This window comes from Fringilla coelebs (genome assembly GCF_963513975.1).
Source record: "Fringilla coelebs genome assembly, chromosome: 3".
Lineage (NCBI taxonomy): Eukaryota > Metazoa > Chordata > Aves > Passeriformes > Fringillidae > Fringilla > Fringilla coelebs.
Genome location: NC_140030.1, coordinates 79227722 through 79245283, shown reverse-complemented (window position 1 = coordinate 79245283; position 17562 = coordinate 79227722). Strand labels below are relative to the sequence as shown.

Below are 17562 nucleotides of genomic sequence, written 5' to 3'. Positions count from 1 at the left end.
TCCCTCTTTCTCTGACTCACCATAACTTTAAAACTACAAAACTGCAAGTTTCATACATTCACAGCTGGGTAGGAGAGTGGCACTTACACCAGTACCCTAAACAAAAGGCTGAGAACTCAGGAAATGCTGCATGTGCAGCCTGGGAGTCGGGAGACAATTGAACAGCTCACATGTACGCACAGTTCAAACGCAAATGTACAAAGTGAAATGTAGGGTAGGAAGAAAACGGCTGAAAAAGACAAAAAAAAAAAACAACCAACCACTCATATGCACCAACATGAAAAGGAGTTTCATTAGCTCCACTAGGCCCAAGGGAGCTCTTCCACTTAAAATTTACTTTTAAAAAAATTAATGGGTTTGACACTTTGTAATTGTATGAGGCAAGTTTTCACTAAAATCACATTACTATATCAAGAACAGCTGCATAAAATGTTTTCAAGTTATCTACACCTCTAGATTTCTTCTTAAACATCTTCATTATATTACTGTTTTCTTTTGCCTTCTCCTATTTCATCAAGAAAACCCATTACTTCTAACAAAATAGTGCTGAAGAACACTTCGTAGTTCTTACGTTTCAATTTCAACTGTAATAGCTTCCTACTAATCCAGCTGCATTTTAATTCTAATAAACGTTTAATTCTTACTGAGAAGGGTAAGTGAAGAGTGAAGAAGAGCCGCTTAGGCATAGCAACATCAACAGATGAAGGAACTAACTCTCAAGAGCCAGAGCACTAAGCTCTAACTCAGCTGAGCAGCAATCAACAAGGAAAAGAGAAAGGATGGGCTTGAAATGTATTAAAAGCAATAGATGGAAGTTAAACATTTTGGTCAGTTCAGAAAAGAATAACCAAGAGTAGAACAAAATCAAAGCTGAGTGCTCAATCAAAATATTTATCCTTCCTTTTCCAACTATCCATTTCTTACATGTTACCCTAGTAAAACAACTCCATTTCATTATTGCTAAATATTGATGCTATGTATACTTTTCTCCCACCACCACTAATGAAAAGCAATGATTAATCAAGAATTAAGAAATCGTCCACTTTGTCGCCAACTTTAAACAGTACAATTTTTTATGCAGTCATGAAATCAAGAGACCTTAATATGTAATCTATTTTGACCTTACTTAACAGAAGTGAACAAATATTAATACTCTGCTCTAATCTGGATTACTGATATATGTTGTGTTCTACTTCATTCCTTCAAAGAATTCAGGGAGAAGTTAGTTTTGCAGCAGTCAACATTTGCTTTTAGTTCGTGGGTTTTATACAAAGTTCCACTATGTTCTATGTGTTCACTAATTTTCTTATCAAGTTTTGTTAATCATTTCCAGCCTAACTAAAATGATTGCTAGGTTCACTGAAAGGATCATTCTTTGGACCTTTCCTGTTCCTCAGATCTCATGTTCTCCAAAATCCATCTTTCAAAGACTCAGACTGAAGTTTTTTAAATTTCTCAGTATATTTATTTCAATCTCCTAAATCCATGTTTGCTCACTTTTTAATTCACTTCCCTCTTAACAGTAATAGTCTTTTTTCTTACTGAAGTTTTCCCCACTTATCAAAAGTATTATAAAATCCTTTCACCAAAATGAGATTATTCATTTTAAATCCATTTTAAACTGCTAGTAACCAGGATTTTCTAACTGGTTCCACCTCATAACACAACAGCTTTTAAAGCTATTGTTGTTATTCATTACTTTAAGAGGATAATGTAGACTACATGGTCTTGTACACCACTGGCCCTTCAAATTTATTTTAGGGCCAAACTGGATTAAGATTTCATCTTTTAGAGGGCCTGACTTTGTATATTGCAGGCAGAGACCAGTAGCACTAGAGAAAAGGCAGAAGAACCATGTTCTAATAAAGAGGGAACTGAAGAGATAATAAGCCCCAAAATGTAATCCTTATTTCCAATATTGTTGGAAAAGTTAAAAACAAAGTTATAGAGCTCTAACAGCACAAAATGGTAAAAAAAACCCCAATGCTATAATCAAACCTGAATTAAATTCAATTGGTATAAATTCAGGTCTCTGAGCAGGACACAGACTTGAAACAGAAACATGAGTATCATGCCAGAGTATGTGACACACTGAACTAATCTTCAGTTGAGGTCAGCTTCTAAAGTTCAGAAAATATTACAAAAAACTCCCATAAAATCAATATAGACCGCTAATAGGTTATCTAGGAAATATCTTCCACATTTCTTCAGACAGTATGAGATTTATTATTAGATGCTTTTTTATGATACAGCTGAAAATGTCACAGGTATGAAAGATAAACAATCTTCTTTCTAAAGTGCACTAAGAAAAGAGCTGAACACCATGACTCAGACTCCAGGACTAGAGGGGAGTCTTGACCCTTCAGTTACACATATTGCAGTCAAAGGGTATGAAACTCTTCACAAAATAACCTTTAATTCTTTTCTGCACAAATTAAAAATATCATTTATTCCATTAGCACATTTTAATTTAATCTGTTTTTACAATGACAGAATATCATCTGTCCACCTGTCATGCTCAATTTTTTCACTTTTGCAGAAATCACAGGGTCCATTTATTAACAGCTTTAAAATGGCCTTGTGCAGCTTACCTTGAATTTTAGCTCACACATCCCAGTAGTGTGATACATCACAAAAAAGAGATAAAGTATATTTTGCGTAAAAAAAAAATGAAAGCTTCTTCAACCTTTTTATCAAAGGTTGATATCTGGTCAAAGAGAAGGACAGTGGTTTGGTGGCAGGGGAGAAAAAGAAACAAAATTTTATTATCTGAAACTTGTTCAACCTCAATGATTTATCTTCCATTTCTGAAAATTACATATGAATTATTAACAGCATGCAGAGACAGAAAAATTACTTGAAAATGACTACGAGAAGAATACAACTTAATAGAAGGTATTTTCTATCTGAAGACTAGCCTTCCAGTTATGTGAAAGAAAGCTACTTTAGCACTTTGAAACTATGTTCCTAGGTAGATGCCCTTACTCAGATAAGTATGAATATTACCACTGCTCCAGCTTCTGCCCTTCATTACACAATTCTCCTCTTTTGATTAGCAGTATTTTCATTAAACTATGTGCTTCTATTTAGTGCTTGGAAACATTCAACATGGCTGCCACTCAAGAATTGCTTAGGAAAATGCTAAAAGCCTTCATCCACGTTTCCTAAGACTGAGTGCAGTGAAACTTTTCTGAATACTTTACACAGAAACAAAATTGATTCCAGTCAAAAAAGCCACTATTTCTTGGAAATATCTGTCGCCAGACCTGAAGCATCTGATCCAGCTGTGCTAAGGGAGCCTGCCAAAACATCCGTAGAAGATCTGGGAGCTGCCGCCAAATCAAGAGACATAAACAAGAACGACTGCCAGGAACAGCACGGCGAGATATTCTACCCAGGGGAGAAGGCGCCAGCCTTACACTGATCAGACACATCAGTGCAGAAAACAACACAAAATTAAATCAACTGTTTCTAGAGACATGGCTCAGGAGTCCAATTCTTTGGTTGAAATATGTTAAGACAGGAAGTGAGCTAGACTAGCCAAAATAGGACATGTACTTGAGAGAAACAGTACTATGTTTCAGCTAGCTCCTGAAAATCCAGAGGCACCAGTGGAATTTACTGGTGGTGGAGCAAGTATTGATAAAGTCATAAAAAGTAATCCTCAACTCTGAACAGCCTCACACTGCAATCTACTGGATGCTGGCAAAACTACATCAAAATTGCTATTGAAAAATGCTAGCCCTTAACTACGTACTAACTCCTTCTAAGTTCCTTGCTATGTTACCTACTAAGACTCTTCAGCAGAAATAACCTGGCTTGCTATACACACAAGAAGAAGGTAACCTCACAATTACTGACAGAAAGACTAAACATTAAACTAAATTTGCCAGAAAAACATGACCATCAGTAATAAAACTTATTTTCTACCTCACCCACGCTAAAATGACATGACATGAAATAGAGAACAACAACAGTGGTCCAAAAGTTGCTAATTTACAGTAAAATCTGAAACTATTTGGTGTATAAAAGAAATGCAGAGCAGCCGCTATAAATAACAGCAGCTCATGTACCTGAGAAAACAAATGTTTCTCATTTCTTTTTCATGGTTTCCCGAGGGCATTATGAACATGGAGTACGCTGGTCCACAATTTCATATTCTGTTCTGTTACCCATAATTTATTTTGTCCAGCTGAGAAAGATCCAAAATACTACACAGCCAGAGCAGAAATGAAGAAATACAGGAATGATTCCCTGCCCCCTCACAGTGCACCAACCTTCCCCAAACTTGATAGGAATGTCTTCCTCCTACCTTGGAGGATCTCATTTTCCAGCTCTAAGAGCCCAATGGGAAATGCCAGCATCCTGACTACTGCCTGACCGGGTTGACAGCTGATTTAGGAAAATGCTGGGAAAGGGAGCAGTGCTTCCAAGCTCAGTATGTTGCCGTTCTTTGAAGTATCAAGCAAGAACACTTGCTGGGAGATAATTCCAGCAGAAATACAAGACTATTTCTTTAGAAACTGGCAAATGAAACTGCTGTTCAAAACTACAGACACATAAATAGCTGTCTCCAGCGCACACACCAGCCACAAGCATCACATCTGCTTACAGAACCACTGCATACCTGTACTGGAACTGTCACACTGATCAGATCAGCTGACTGTAGCCTACTGACCTGAGTAACCGAGGCTAATGGCACACTGCAGAAAAACACCCAGCATAAAAAGTACAGATGTGAAAACTGTAATAAGAAGCCACCAAGTGTTTTTTCCTAATCCTGACAGGGACTGCTGCATTAAGTTTTAAATGTCATAATTTAGGTGGATTTATAAAAGTGAGGGACATTTTCATCATCCAATGGAAGTTTGATTTTTTTTTTTATTTTACAAAGTTTCTCTGACAGTACACAAAAATGTATTTACATTGTTTGATGATTTTAAATGGCTAACTTCTGTGGGTTATGAACATGAAGTGTTAGATACTTTTACATAATCAGGAATAACTCCACCAGTTTTGAAATACAAGAAATCTTCACAGAATATATATATAACTTAAGAGTATATTTTTAGCTGAACCAATGACACTAAGCTCTGTAATTATGCTTCAAATGTAAGCCTTTCCACAGCCATAAACTGCAAACTCCATTATGCATACATTTTGTATTTTTCTGGGCTCTTTGATGTAATACCAGTACTATATCAAGGCCTGGGCAAAAGGAGTATCTACCTTAAAGATTGCTCCAAGAACTCCCCAAAGCAGAAGAATATACACTGGAGCCCTGGGGCTACTGCTGGCCAGAACCCTGGCTGCATCCCCATGCTAGTGGATTAACTGGTTGCTACCAGAAAGAGACGAACTGGATGGTAGAAGACATGTCTTGTGCTAAAGTAGCCCATATAAAATGAGCAAATCTGAATGCAATATCATAATGTAACTATTGGTATCCTTTTAAAATTATCTACCAGTGATATTCTATTCCTCATTTGCATATGTGTGTATTTTAAATCTTATTTTTACTAAACAAACTATTTCAGAGACTTATTTTATTAAAGAGAAGCAGGAATTATCTGATAGGAAAATGATAATGTAAGCAATGACTGCTTTGCAACAGTACCATAAATATACTCTTTTTATTCAAGAATTTTAAAAAACATTTCACTAATTAAAAGAATTTAAACTAAACTTGGCCTAAAATAAACTAGTTGAACAGAGAGATTTCTGAATTTCTGCTTGCCTCAAAGGTTAGAAAAACAGGAGAGTATGCATAAGAATAAAATGGTAAACTGGGGAATTGTACTAAAATGTCCATGAACAAAGAAATAGACACTGATTAACTGGTAAACATAAACATTTTTTCAATCACACAATTAACCTCCAGAAGATATTCTTGTAGAGTGTCTCATACTGAAAAGGCTAAAAACTTAGCAAGATTAAAAACTAGTAATTATTAGACTGAAGACAGTTATTCAAGATTTCAGTTGACACGTATTAATAAACAAAGTTATTACACTGAACAAAATAAAAATACACTGTAATTCTGGAGTATAATGTGTACAGTTCAGTGGAATTTTACCAAGGGAAACCATTCATTATTGATCAGCTATGGGTTTTTGTTAGCATGTTTTTCAAGCCATACTATTTTAGCTCTTGTTCTTAACATAATGCAGACATTTAGACTAGGGGTTTTATTTAGTACAGTAAAATTTGTCAATCTGAGAACTGAGTAGAGACAGAAAAAAATATTTCTTGGTTTTGTCAAAGACAAAGGCAAAAATAAAGTTTCTGTCTTCAGCATTTCTTCATCACATACTCATCACAAAAGCAGCATACCTTTCCTGTTTGAGCGCATATTCCAGCATTTTGATTCTTCGCACTAGATCCTTCTTCAAATTTTCCTGTCCTTTCCTTTCACCTTGAAGAAAGGCAATCTGGGCCTGCAAAAGCAAGTGTTCAATTTATAATCTGCTTGCTCAAAATTATTCAGCTTAGCTCTTAAGTGTGTGTGTCTTCCGAAGTTAACTTAATACTAATTTCTAGAGTTCAAAAGGAGTTGGCTTCCTATGCTTCATAAACATTAAACACTAACAAAAACCACTGCATAGATAAGCCTTCCAAACAGCATGCTCACTACAGATCAAAAAAAAAGGAAAGAAAAAGATAAGAAATAAAGCAATTTTGGTTTGTTTGACAGGGTTTGTTTTCTCTCTTGGATAAACATTCAATAAAGGATAAGGAATGGATAAAATAAGCATACAAAAAGCCTTCAGAAGATAAAAGTATTTACCAACAATAAGCAAGAGAAGATGATAAAGTATTTCTGCTCACTAACTGAAGCAGTGTATAATTAGGGTATAATTCTATAGATACATGTCAGATACATGACACTAGTAAAAAAAACCTGATGCAAACCATGGTTGTTCAGCTAAAATAAGAACAAAAGAAAAATAAAACCCTGTTTGGGATACTGGAGGGGGTTAAAAGTGTTAATTATGATTCTTACTAAAAGAGATTAAGGAAAGTTCTCCAGAAATACTGTCATTAGGAGAGGAAAAAAAAGGAAAACAGGGAAAGATATTTTGGTGAGGGAGACAAGGAGAGAAATGGTACATAAGTAAATAAAAGTAAAGTAGAAAACAGACAGCCAACCTCCATCAACTTCCAACACAAGTATTTTGTTGCCTGTGAAAAATCTCATTTAAATAGAAAATTATGACAAACACAAGATATTAATTCCTAATCATAAAGGAAGAACTACTTGCTTTTCTACCTAATGCTGAAATCAAGAGGCGAATACTTTTGCTTGCTCAACTCACAAATACACTTTTAGGCAAAAATACCTACAGGCAGTCACCACTTCATGCCTCAGCCTCACCTGCCATTTCCAGGATCAGAAGCTTTCTGTACCTCTACAGCCAAGTCACCAAGCATCTCATCTGTCTCTTGAGAAGCACAGACAGGATAAATGGCAACTGGTCTACACCATCAGCTGTTGAGCATGACGACCTATAACCCTTTCATTTAAATAAATGCCCAGGAAAGTCAGGGATTAAAAATAAACAGGAATATCCTATCCTCACTGGTTACAACCTTGCAAGCAGCCCCCAGATACTTTAGTTAATGGAAATAGTTACTTCCAAAGAATCTGACTGCAGATTTTTACCCCAAGGTGAGAAAAAACAGAGTCTCTAAATGTCATTTTCTCTCCAGCAATTATAAAGGGAAGGCAGACAACTGACTCGGTTGAATTTTTGTGAGCAGGAAAGATGAATCTTACACCAAAAGCCCATTTGTTGGTGGCCAGCAATAGCAGCTGCTCTAGAATATCACACCAGCTGACATAATTTTATTGCTCAAGTACAGTCAGTAAATAGTTTGACAGACACCTGAAGGATCCTTAACTGCCAGTCACCAACCAGACCAGCCAGTTTATAACAAGAGAAAAACACTGGCTGCTCTCCAACTAAGTCACTCTTCTCCTTCAACAGGGGAAATACATTTGAATTCAAAAAAAAAAAAAAAGTCAGCTGAATCAAAAGAAAGATCTCTCACTCTGGCATCAACTACAATTGAATTCTAATGTCAATTTTATGCTCAGGTTTAGAGAAAGGCACAGGAGAAAGAAATGCTGATGCTGGAGTCAGCATTTCCTACCCTGAGGAATGTAACTGAGTGAGAAGCATCCCACCTCAACAAGGTCAGCATCCCTCCCAAGAGGAGCATCTCAGGCACATATAACTTCGTTTGCAGTAACTGTACAGACACACAGACTCTCACTCCCTATCTCCACACAGGCCCAGCAGAACTGACACACGCTCTTCTCGTCAAAAGGGAGAGAACATCAAAACATACTTTTAAAAAAAGAAATCATGGTGTAAATATGCATTTGGCTGGAATGAAGAAGATCATCCAATGCCATCAGGACACAAGCTGAAGTGATCTATTATATGACCTGCTGTCTGCAAGCAATTTCTAGCCAAGAATGAACTGACTGAAGATGCTGGAATGAAGCATTTTTAGCCAGAAGGCTGGCAAACAACGCAGCTCACACACTGCTACACTACAAAGGTCAAAGCAGCATTACTGTTCTAACAGTTGAGGCTAAAGTCATCTTCCACTGGTAGCAGCCTAAACTAAATTAAAAAATGCAATTCCTCAGTAGTTTTAACAGCTTCCTTTTGTAAGACAGAGAGACATAAATGGATATGATTGAGAATTATAATACAACATCTCCTTCATGTGGACATATTTTGTTGTCAGTAATACCTCCATACTCTTAATGACGTCTTAGAACTTTTCTTTTTCCTGGATTTTCAAGAAATATTTGTGTTTCTTACTTAAAATGCATGCAGCAACAACAGACGAATCTCCAGCCCTACACAAGCTTATTGCTAGGATCCTTCAAGGTTAATAAATATATAATTTACAGATAGGAAGTTTTACTGGTACTTCCAGAAACTGAGAATAATTTTGCTCTCTCCTTGGAGGCTGCATGGTTTCTAGCACAGTTTGTTCATGCTTTTCTTCAGAGTAGCATCCTTATGCCTAATACTCACTATTTTTGAAGAATTCTGGCTCTGGAAATGAGAATACTTACATTTGGTCATTTTTATAACATAGAGAAATATTCCCTTTCTTTTCCACAAGATGTTAGCAACCCTTATCCCTCATTTGTATGTGTACTGAGTAATTACAATTACGTCAGCCTCAGTGGACAATAAAAATCAGTTATACATGTAAGCTTAAATGTTATTTGAGAAATTCTTAATGACAATATTCAGGTTTGCTTATATTGCAGACAAGGACAGTATTAAAATAATAACTGAAATTTTACATTAACAGTAATGTACTAACAGTTCACATGTCTTAAACAGATTTCCTTCTTTAAATTTTCATTTTTTTGGCAATTCACCGAAAATATGCAAAGGAACCTAAATGCTCATACCATAAAATAAACACTTTGCAGATAAATGCAAACTGAATAAACAAGTACAATGAGTTGAAATATATAAAATGACAAATTATGACATGTAGCAGTATTTTCACAGTCTCTAGAACAATACAGTGGCAACTGTAGGATCACTATTTCCAATTAAAATACAAAGACAACATCCGTCTAAATGTCTGTGCAAACATTTAACGTGCAGGAGGTCTGGGGTGAAACACGATGAAAATTGTAACTGAACTGCACAACTACAGTTTTCTTATGTTTCAGGCATAAATGACAGAATTTTACCAATAGACTGAGACTCCACAGGTGACTTCCCACGGCTGCAACTTTAACCCAAGTCAAATCTGGAGCCTGAGCTACACCTGAGGGAGAAGAGGAGCACTGGCCACTCCTGGGAAAGTTTGCCAAAAATTTCAAGAATTCACAAATATTCCCAACAAACAGGTTCTGCGACAACTGACCTTCTAGGTAATAAGGTTAAAATGCATCAAGTTGTAAGCCAGTCTTTGCAAACCCCAAAATTGCCTATGGGGATCCTGCAAAACCTCATATTGTTCCTTGCCTTATGGGTGGGGCACATCGTCTCCATAAAGCACCCGGCCCCGCTGGCTCCACGGCAAGAATCAAGGCAGGATCCGCCTCGAGTTTATTCCAGGCTAAGTGCTACAAGTTACTGTATTCCAACTCAACTTTGAAATTAAGATCAAGAGAGAAGGAGAAAACAAAACAAAACCAACAAAAAAAGCCCAAATCAAACCAAACAAAAATAGGCACCACAAAACCAGAGAACACTGGAAAAAGACATGCCTGGAACAGTCTTTTTCAGCTGCAATTGTTGAGTCCGGTTTTGGGTTTTTTTCCACTTCATCTCACAGAATTTTTTTGTATGACCAACTGCAACATAACCTAGAAGTGTCATAGACATCCAGTCTACATTACAGCACTGTAGCTACCTTAACCAGTCGACTTCTTTACTAAGAGGTTTTAAAAATAACATTCATTCTTATATTAAAAAAAAACTTCAAAGACAACAACACTACTGTTCTACAAAATTCCTCGAAGGACTCTAATGTCACATTACTTTGAAGCAGACAAAAAGGTGATACAATGTTTTAGGTAGCACTGGGCTAGAAACAACTCTTTCTATAAATGTTGCTGACTTCCTAATACTGGCTTAGCAGCCATAACATAATTAAATAATGAAATCACATCTTATTAAGTCCAGATTTTACCAATGTTTAAAAATTTACACTGAAATTTATAGTTCCTTGAATCAGCAACAAGCATGTTTAAAATTTATTATATTTAAACATCTTTTTAGGCTTATATCTTGACACTACCTAAAAGCAGGAGATAAAAAAATTCTCCTCTTTAACAGGAAATTTAAAAAAATAAACCTACTATGACTGCTAAACAACTGATGCACACTTAGTATCAACTTCTATCAATTTCTGATTTTACTGCTATTTCAAGTTAAAAGGCAAATTTTTTTTTATTCATAAGACTCAAAAATTATAAAAAGCTTTTCTATTCCTCTCTAAAATATCTATCATAATATTTTAAAGTAAAACTCACTTCAAATTTATGGGCATTTAAAGGTCAACAGACATCATTTGACAAAGAGCTACTAAGACACACAATTCTCTACATAATGCTTCCATAATTCAACAACCAGGTCTTCAGAGGTTGAGAGAAAGAAGACAAAAGGGTGGGGGGAAAACTGCAGGGAAAGTATTGCAAAAAATATGCAGATAGCTAAAATAAGTAAATACATTATAGAGATGAATCAATCTGGAACAGTTGTGCTAACCAGTCTACCAAGATCTGCCAGAAGGATTCTGCAGGCTGCCAGGGTACTCAGTGTTTTAGATTATAACTGGCTCACTGAAGCACTACATATTTAAGTATATTTGTAAATAAGTGTAGGCATGCCCAAGGGGTGAGAAGAAAAGAGAAAGAAGGAGGAAGGGAAATATCAATGGTCTAGTACAACTAGGGAACAATTTTAAGAGGCACCATACTTCACATCACCACGCAGACCTACTCGCACTCTGTGCCAAGAGAGGCTAGGAAGCTTTTGTAATTCCTGCAGCCACTTAAGATAACAAAACTGAAGTGGGGCCACAGGCTGAAACGACTGGCAGGCACCAAGGCATATTTAACTTCACCTCACACAGAAGGTACTTCATCCCATTTATCCCTCACATGCTCTCAACTGGATAATAGCACCTCATAAGACCAATGCAGAGCATTATGATCTGCTACTGGCACCTTATTTTTGTTGGACTTCTCAGAGATGTCCTAAAATTAGCATCAGATATAAACCCAGAAAAACCATCCAAAAGAAATCTAAGATTTAATTTACAGTAAAAAAAACTATGGATGAAAATGCCATTTTCTTATGTTCTTTGTCTTTTTCAAACAATGTTTTCAAAGAGAAAACACTGTTTGAAGAACAAATTCAGTAAGACTGAAAAACTCCTAATAAATGATCCAGAATTTATTCACAATTTATACCTGGCAATACCTTGATTACTCTAACATAGGCATCTCAAAACCAGGAAGACTTGTTTTTCTGCAGTTTGAAGTGTTTTAATCCATAGATCCCTGTTCAGATAGCCAGTCTTTCTTTTATCTTCTCTTCAGTGCTGCCTTTCAGTGTTCTAGCAATTTTAAGCATCAAAACAGTTGCCAAGCAATGTATAGTCAGCTTATTTAATCATTCTTCATAAGCAAAAATTATCTCATCAGTCATTTCTGTGGTACATGTACCTAAGTGGTGAACATTAACTTTTTTTTGATCCAAGAGCATGTGCCATGTACCCCAATACAAGCACAAAGAGAGTGCAGCTTTTAATTCTATTATGTAATTCTATAAGCAGCACTGCAATGGCATGTAACAAAATAATCACATATTATGAGCTGGAGTCTAAATTGCAAATGCTCAAATTCCTTTCCACTTGCTGTACAAGAACAGCAGAAATGCAGCGACAGCAGTCAGCAGCAGGACTGATAAACAGACTCATGGCCCACATTTAAACAGACAATGGGAGTTCACAGGCCAAATGAATCACAGGCCATGGGGTATGGCAAGACAAGGGAAAAAAAATCTGGAGGAGATTTTTAGATTTGGCTTCAGTAACAGAAAGAGGAGTGAACCAGACTTGACCACACAAGCATTTGCAGAGGCAATTGGCACACTCCAGTTCCTCACTCCTACATCCAGGATCAGCTACTCCTTGTATTCAAGCATGCATGACCACTCTGAACTGACTTGGGCATCAAGTGAAACAAATAAAAGATAAGTGATTTTGTTCTTACCTCCTGTTTACAAGCTAGGATACGAATATCATGCATGCCATTTTTACTCCGATGCTTTTGCAATCCTGCCCTATGTGACTGCACTAAAGGGAAACATATTCCTGGCTAAAACCAGAAAAAATGCAGTGTTTCCTCACTGCAATCCTTAATTTAACTTCTTTATCACTGGGTTATTTTCAAAAACACTCAATAGTAGTGAGTATATAGCAAACTTTTTTCAAAGAACATCTGGATGAGTTCATCTACAGGCCCACACAGAGCAGGTCACTCAGATAAAATGAACTTTTTTTTCACATTTCAGAGTATTTTTATTTCTAGTTTATTGTCTGCAAAGCTTGGATTCTGAGCAGTCCGAAATTATTCCAAAGAACTCTTTCAGATATGCAAGCATTTCTCAGCATTTAAAGCTAAAACATAAGGATGCCTCATCTACTCCAGTTTTTGCCACGTTTTAACTAAGAAATGTAGAAATGAGGACCTGACAAGGCTCACCAGCTTTGTTAAGCCAAGTACGTGAGTAGGTTACTGACCAATACTTACTTTCTCAGAAAACTGTTTACTGATAACAGTTTTAGTTAAGGCTTGGTATTTGTACAGTCTTACTTCTTTTAGCATTAAATTAAGATGAACCAAAAGTCTCAGGCAATTCATGTGATCTTCCTTGGGGAATTTTACACAGACCATTCTAAAATTAGCAAATAAAGTTTCCGTGTCTACTGAAACGTCAATAAAGGCTAAGTTATATTTGCAACTTGTTGTTCAAACAGTGCCAAGTTACTTATCTCTGATGCAATAAAACTGCCATAAGCCAAGACCCTCAAAAGAAAAAGAAGGGCTACATTTTGAGTAGGACAGAGATACATATTTAATTTAAAATGTGCACCAATAAAGACACTTGGGATGTTTCACCATATGTTAACCTGACACTGAAAGCCTAAGTTTTCCACCTAGAACACAGTAATCTATTCCATTTTTGCTCAACCAAGAAAAACAGAAAAATGCCTTTTTCTTTTTGCAAGTATAACTTTCCATGAGAGGGGTCTGAAAGGTTTAAAGACCACTTGGAGACAATGTGACATTATAAAACTCTCTCAGTTCATACTACATCAATATTTACAGCACCATTTTCCTAAAGCATTTAGGCTATTTAAGAAACACATTTTCATTACACTTAAACTAAATTACAGGTTTGACAGATATGACAAGAACTGAAGAATCTGATCCTGGGAAATGATCAGATCAATTATGCAAAAAAAAAAAAAAAATCCAACTATAAAAACCAGATGCACACCTGCAAAAACATTGCTTCATCAGTTTTTACTTACATTCTACATCTACAAACTTCTGAATTTCTGAAAATCACTGAACATTTACTCCCACTGGTCCTCCTCACTTAAGTAAAAGAAGCCATGACAGCATATCAATAATTATATTGGAATTAGCCGGCAAGCATGCATATAAGTAGAGGAGAATACAGTTTGCTTCACATGAATCTGTCAAATAAAAAGTTTGCAAAAAAAACCTTGTGAAAGAGAGGCTATCTGGTAGTCACCAAGGCCCATTCAGCATCATTTTTCCCAAATAAACACACCTCAGTATTGTGACCACGGCTTGTTTTCTTTTGCCTTTCTTTTGATTTATTTGATATATATAAAACAATAAAGTTGAAATTACTGTTTTTCTGCAGTGGAGATGTACGTAACATTAATCACTGGTGGTTCTTTTGTACTATCTGCCTTATGAGAAAAAATATTTCACAGAAGACTTTTACAGCACTTCTGCCAATTCATCTTTCACTGAGAATCTCAGAAATTTGACCTAAATCATCATACTTGAAAATCTTACACAAAATTTCTTCAAATTTTATTTATTTTCCATTTTATTGGTCAAACTGTATCTTTAGGACTTTTCCATTAACTTAATAACTGATTTCACCAAGTCACTGCTCATTACTTTTTCCCTGAACAACGTTTTCAGATTATCCAGCTATCAGAACAACTTCTAACTAGAAATTTAATCCAACAAGAGGACCGTTATCTAAAAGCCAACAAACTGTAAATATCAACAATTTCTGAGTCAAGTAACAAATGTCCTAAACCACACTATAAATAGTCACAGCCATCTGTCTGATTTGCCCCTTCTCCTCATTACTTTAAGGTGTCTATCTCCAAGGACACAATCTTACCATGTAGCAGGCCTGGTTTCATCGCCTGCCTCTTGCAGGAGAAAAGCAGCAGCAAGGGGCAAGATCCCCATCCGTCACCACCCCACCCCCGCCCCCCAGAGAGCTAACATTACTAAATCTGCCTTCCAAACCGATCTCAAGCACTTATCTATTACTTCCATCACATTCCTTCTATTACAGCTGTTTGCTATCATTTAACCACATTTTATCTCATTTCATTATCTCTCCCTATCATTTGGGTGGTGTTTTCTTGTTCTTTTGGCACTGTCTTACAAGGACTATTTTTAACAAAGCTGTAGAAACACAAGCACATTGTATCCACCCATTCTCCCTAATTTCCTTGCAAACCTTTTCAAAGGAAAGTTTACCCAGGAAAAATAATTTTCATGTAATGCTATCAGGTCCCACCACTCGTATGGAGGCCACTACTCCAAAGAAAGAAGTTACTAGTTAGAGGAAATGAAAACTTCAGCAGTGATGAGGACAAAAGCTAGAAAATTCCTCAGCAGGATGGGGGGTTGTCCATAAACACAGTTACAGCATAGCAGTTTGTTGCAATTTAGACCATTTGTGAAATGCGGAGAAATGCCAATATCTGCAAATCTGCACTTTTGCCAGAAAACTGTTTGTCACAAGCAAAACTTTCCACAGCAACATATGCATTGCTTGCAAAGACAACATTTCTAGCCAAAACAAAAGCCACCCACACTCTCCAAGCTCCATCCACCATTGTTGCTTGCTGGGACAAGGATGTGCATTGGCAGCGCTTGGCTCTGTGCAGTCCCAGCCCCCGGGGCAGAGTCCCCATTGCTCCCCCAGAGGTGACAGATTGCTAATTAAAAGGGAAATAACATCCGAAAGAGACAGTCACTCCAACCAGTCAGAAGACCCCTGGCTAGGGCAAGACACCAGTATGGGAGGCAGTTCAACCCCTGCTTGCCTCAAGCAAAGATAAGGATTTCAGTGCCCTGCACATGCATTGGATCAAACCCTTTGCTATTTTTGGATGGGCTTGTCCAACACACAATGACAACTCTGAAATGTCTCCGTGTCAGTCCAGAAAAATGCAGAACGAAAAAAACCTGAAGTTTAAAACTTGCAGAACAGGAAACTCTGTCTTGTCAACTCTTCCAAGCAGCTACTAGAAGAACCTATGAAAAGGAAAACCACTAATTTCTGAAAAGATATGAAAATAGATTATAATGCCATAAAGCACTGTTTGCGAATACGTAAATGAGGATTAATAACGTTAGTATTCATCCTAGTTAATTACTTCACAGGGCATCACGAAAGTCTATTCTTAGGATAATTTTTCAATCTGCAGATGTCAAAGTAGTGTAAACAGAAAGCAAGCATTAAAAGTTAAATATGTAATCAGCAGATAAGCATCTAGGGGAACCCCATATTAATCTGTTTTCATTATTCTTATTTGATATACACAGCACACTAATGATGCTTACAAAGATATAAATACTGAAGTCCTCTTTTGCCTTGAATGAGGAAGATTATATAATAGAGGCAACAATATTTTCAAAAGGTTCAAGAAAAATAATTAGAAAATCAGAATAAACATGACTATTTTCCAGGGAAAGCAAAATACAGGCACTGATAGGGAGAAAAACCTTGGGAAGGCAGTACTAGACCAGTAACTAAGAACAGATTAAACTGCTTGGCTTGCTAACTCCCATATGTTATGAGCTTGGGTGCGTGTCCCTTGAACAAGCACCTCAGAACACAACAGGAAGGTATTCTACCTGTCCATCACACTTAGTTCCACACAGTTAATTAGAAGGATAAGAAAAAGAGAAAATGAAAAGAAGCCCAGAGAGGAAAAAAACGAAGTCAGGAAATCACAATGGGACTGACTTACAAGGTGTTTTTTGGAGGGAGGGTTGAGTGGAACTAACCAACAACTACAGAGCAGAAGCCAAGTGCAGTAATACTGTGGCATAAGGTATCCCAAGTATTTCAATATCATGGCAGGTAAGGGACCAGAGATAAAAGAAGTCTACCTCTTAGAAACTAGATGAATTGCAGGAAAAAATTATGGCATACTAAGACCACCACACTAAATAGGTCCTTTGCCCCACAGCCTCCCAAGAATGGATGGATAACCTAGCACTGGAATTTGCATTGGATAAAAGTACAATGAGGAGCACTGCATCTTTATCTCGGGAGAGAAACTGTCCGACCTCAAATTTCCATTATTCTGTTAAATATTTCCAAATACACAGGCCAACAAAAGGCTTCAGAAGGAGCACAGACCAGGCCTTTAATTAACACTGCTCATGCTTCAGGTGCACAATTTCTAAAAGCCACCTTGTAGCTGCTGAACCCCTACCACAAACCTCTCACAGGGATCCAAGAACATTCATCTGCAAATGGCCACAGCAGACGTTAACGCCTGATGTCTGTAGAGATAGCCAAGAATTTTGCACCTTCCTGAACATGACTCTGCAGCAGATAAATGCTGTTACAGCTCATGGCAATGCCAGCCACAGCTAATTATAACTTTATTGAGATGTTTTGGCAAGAGTCAAAGGCATTCAAGCAAACAACTTGTGATGGGGTTATCTGCCACTGATAATACATGACTTCTGTAAAT

The 17562-nt window shown here is 36.9% G+C and overlaps 1 protein-coding gene across 4 annotated transcripts in view; it reads right to left on the bottom strand.

The window, feature by feature from the left end:
* Nucleotides 1-17562, bottom strand: part of STRN (striatin) — a 62871-nt gene that overhangs the window by 43451 nt on the left and 1858 nt on the right. For all 4 annotated transcript variants that reach the window (XM_084203317.1, XM_084203318.1, XM_084203319.1 and 1 more), the window contains exon 2: nt 6334-6437. In XM_084203317.1, the coding sequence (XP_084059443.1) occupies nt 6334-6437 (104 nt within the window). The remainder of the gene's footprint in view (nt 1-6333; nt 6438-17562) is intronic.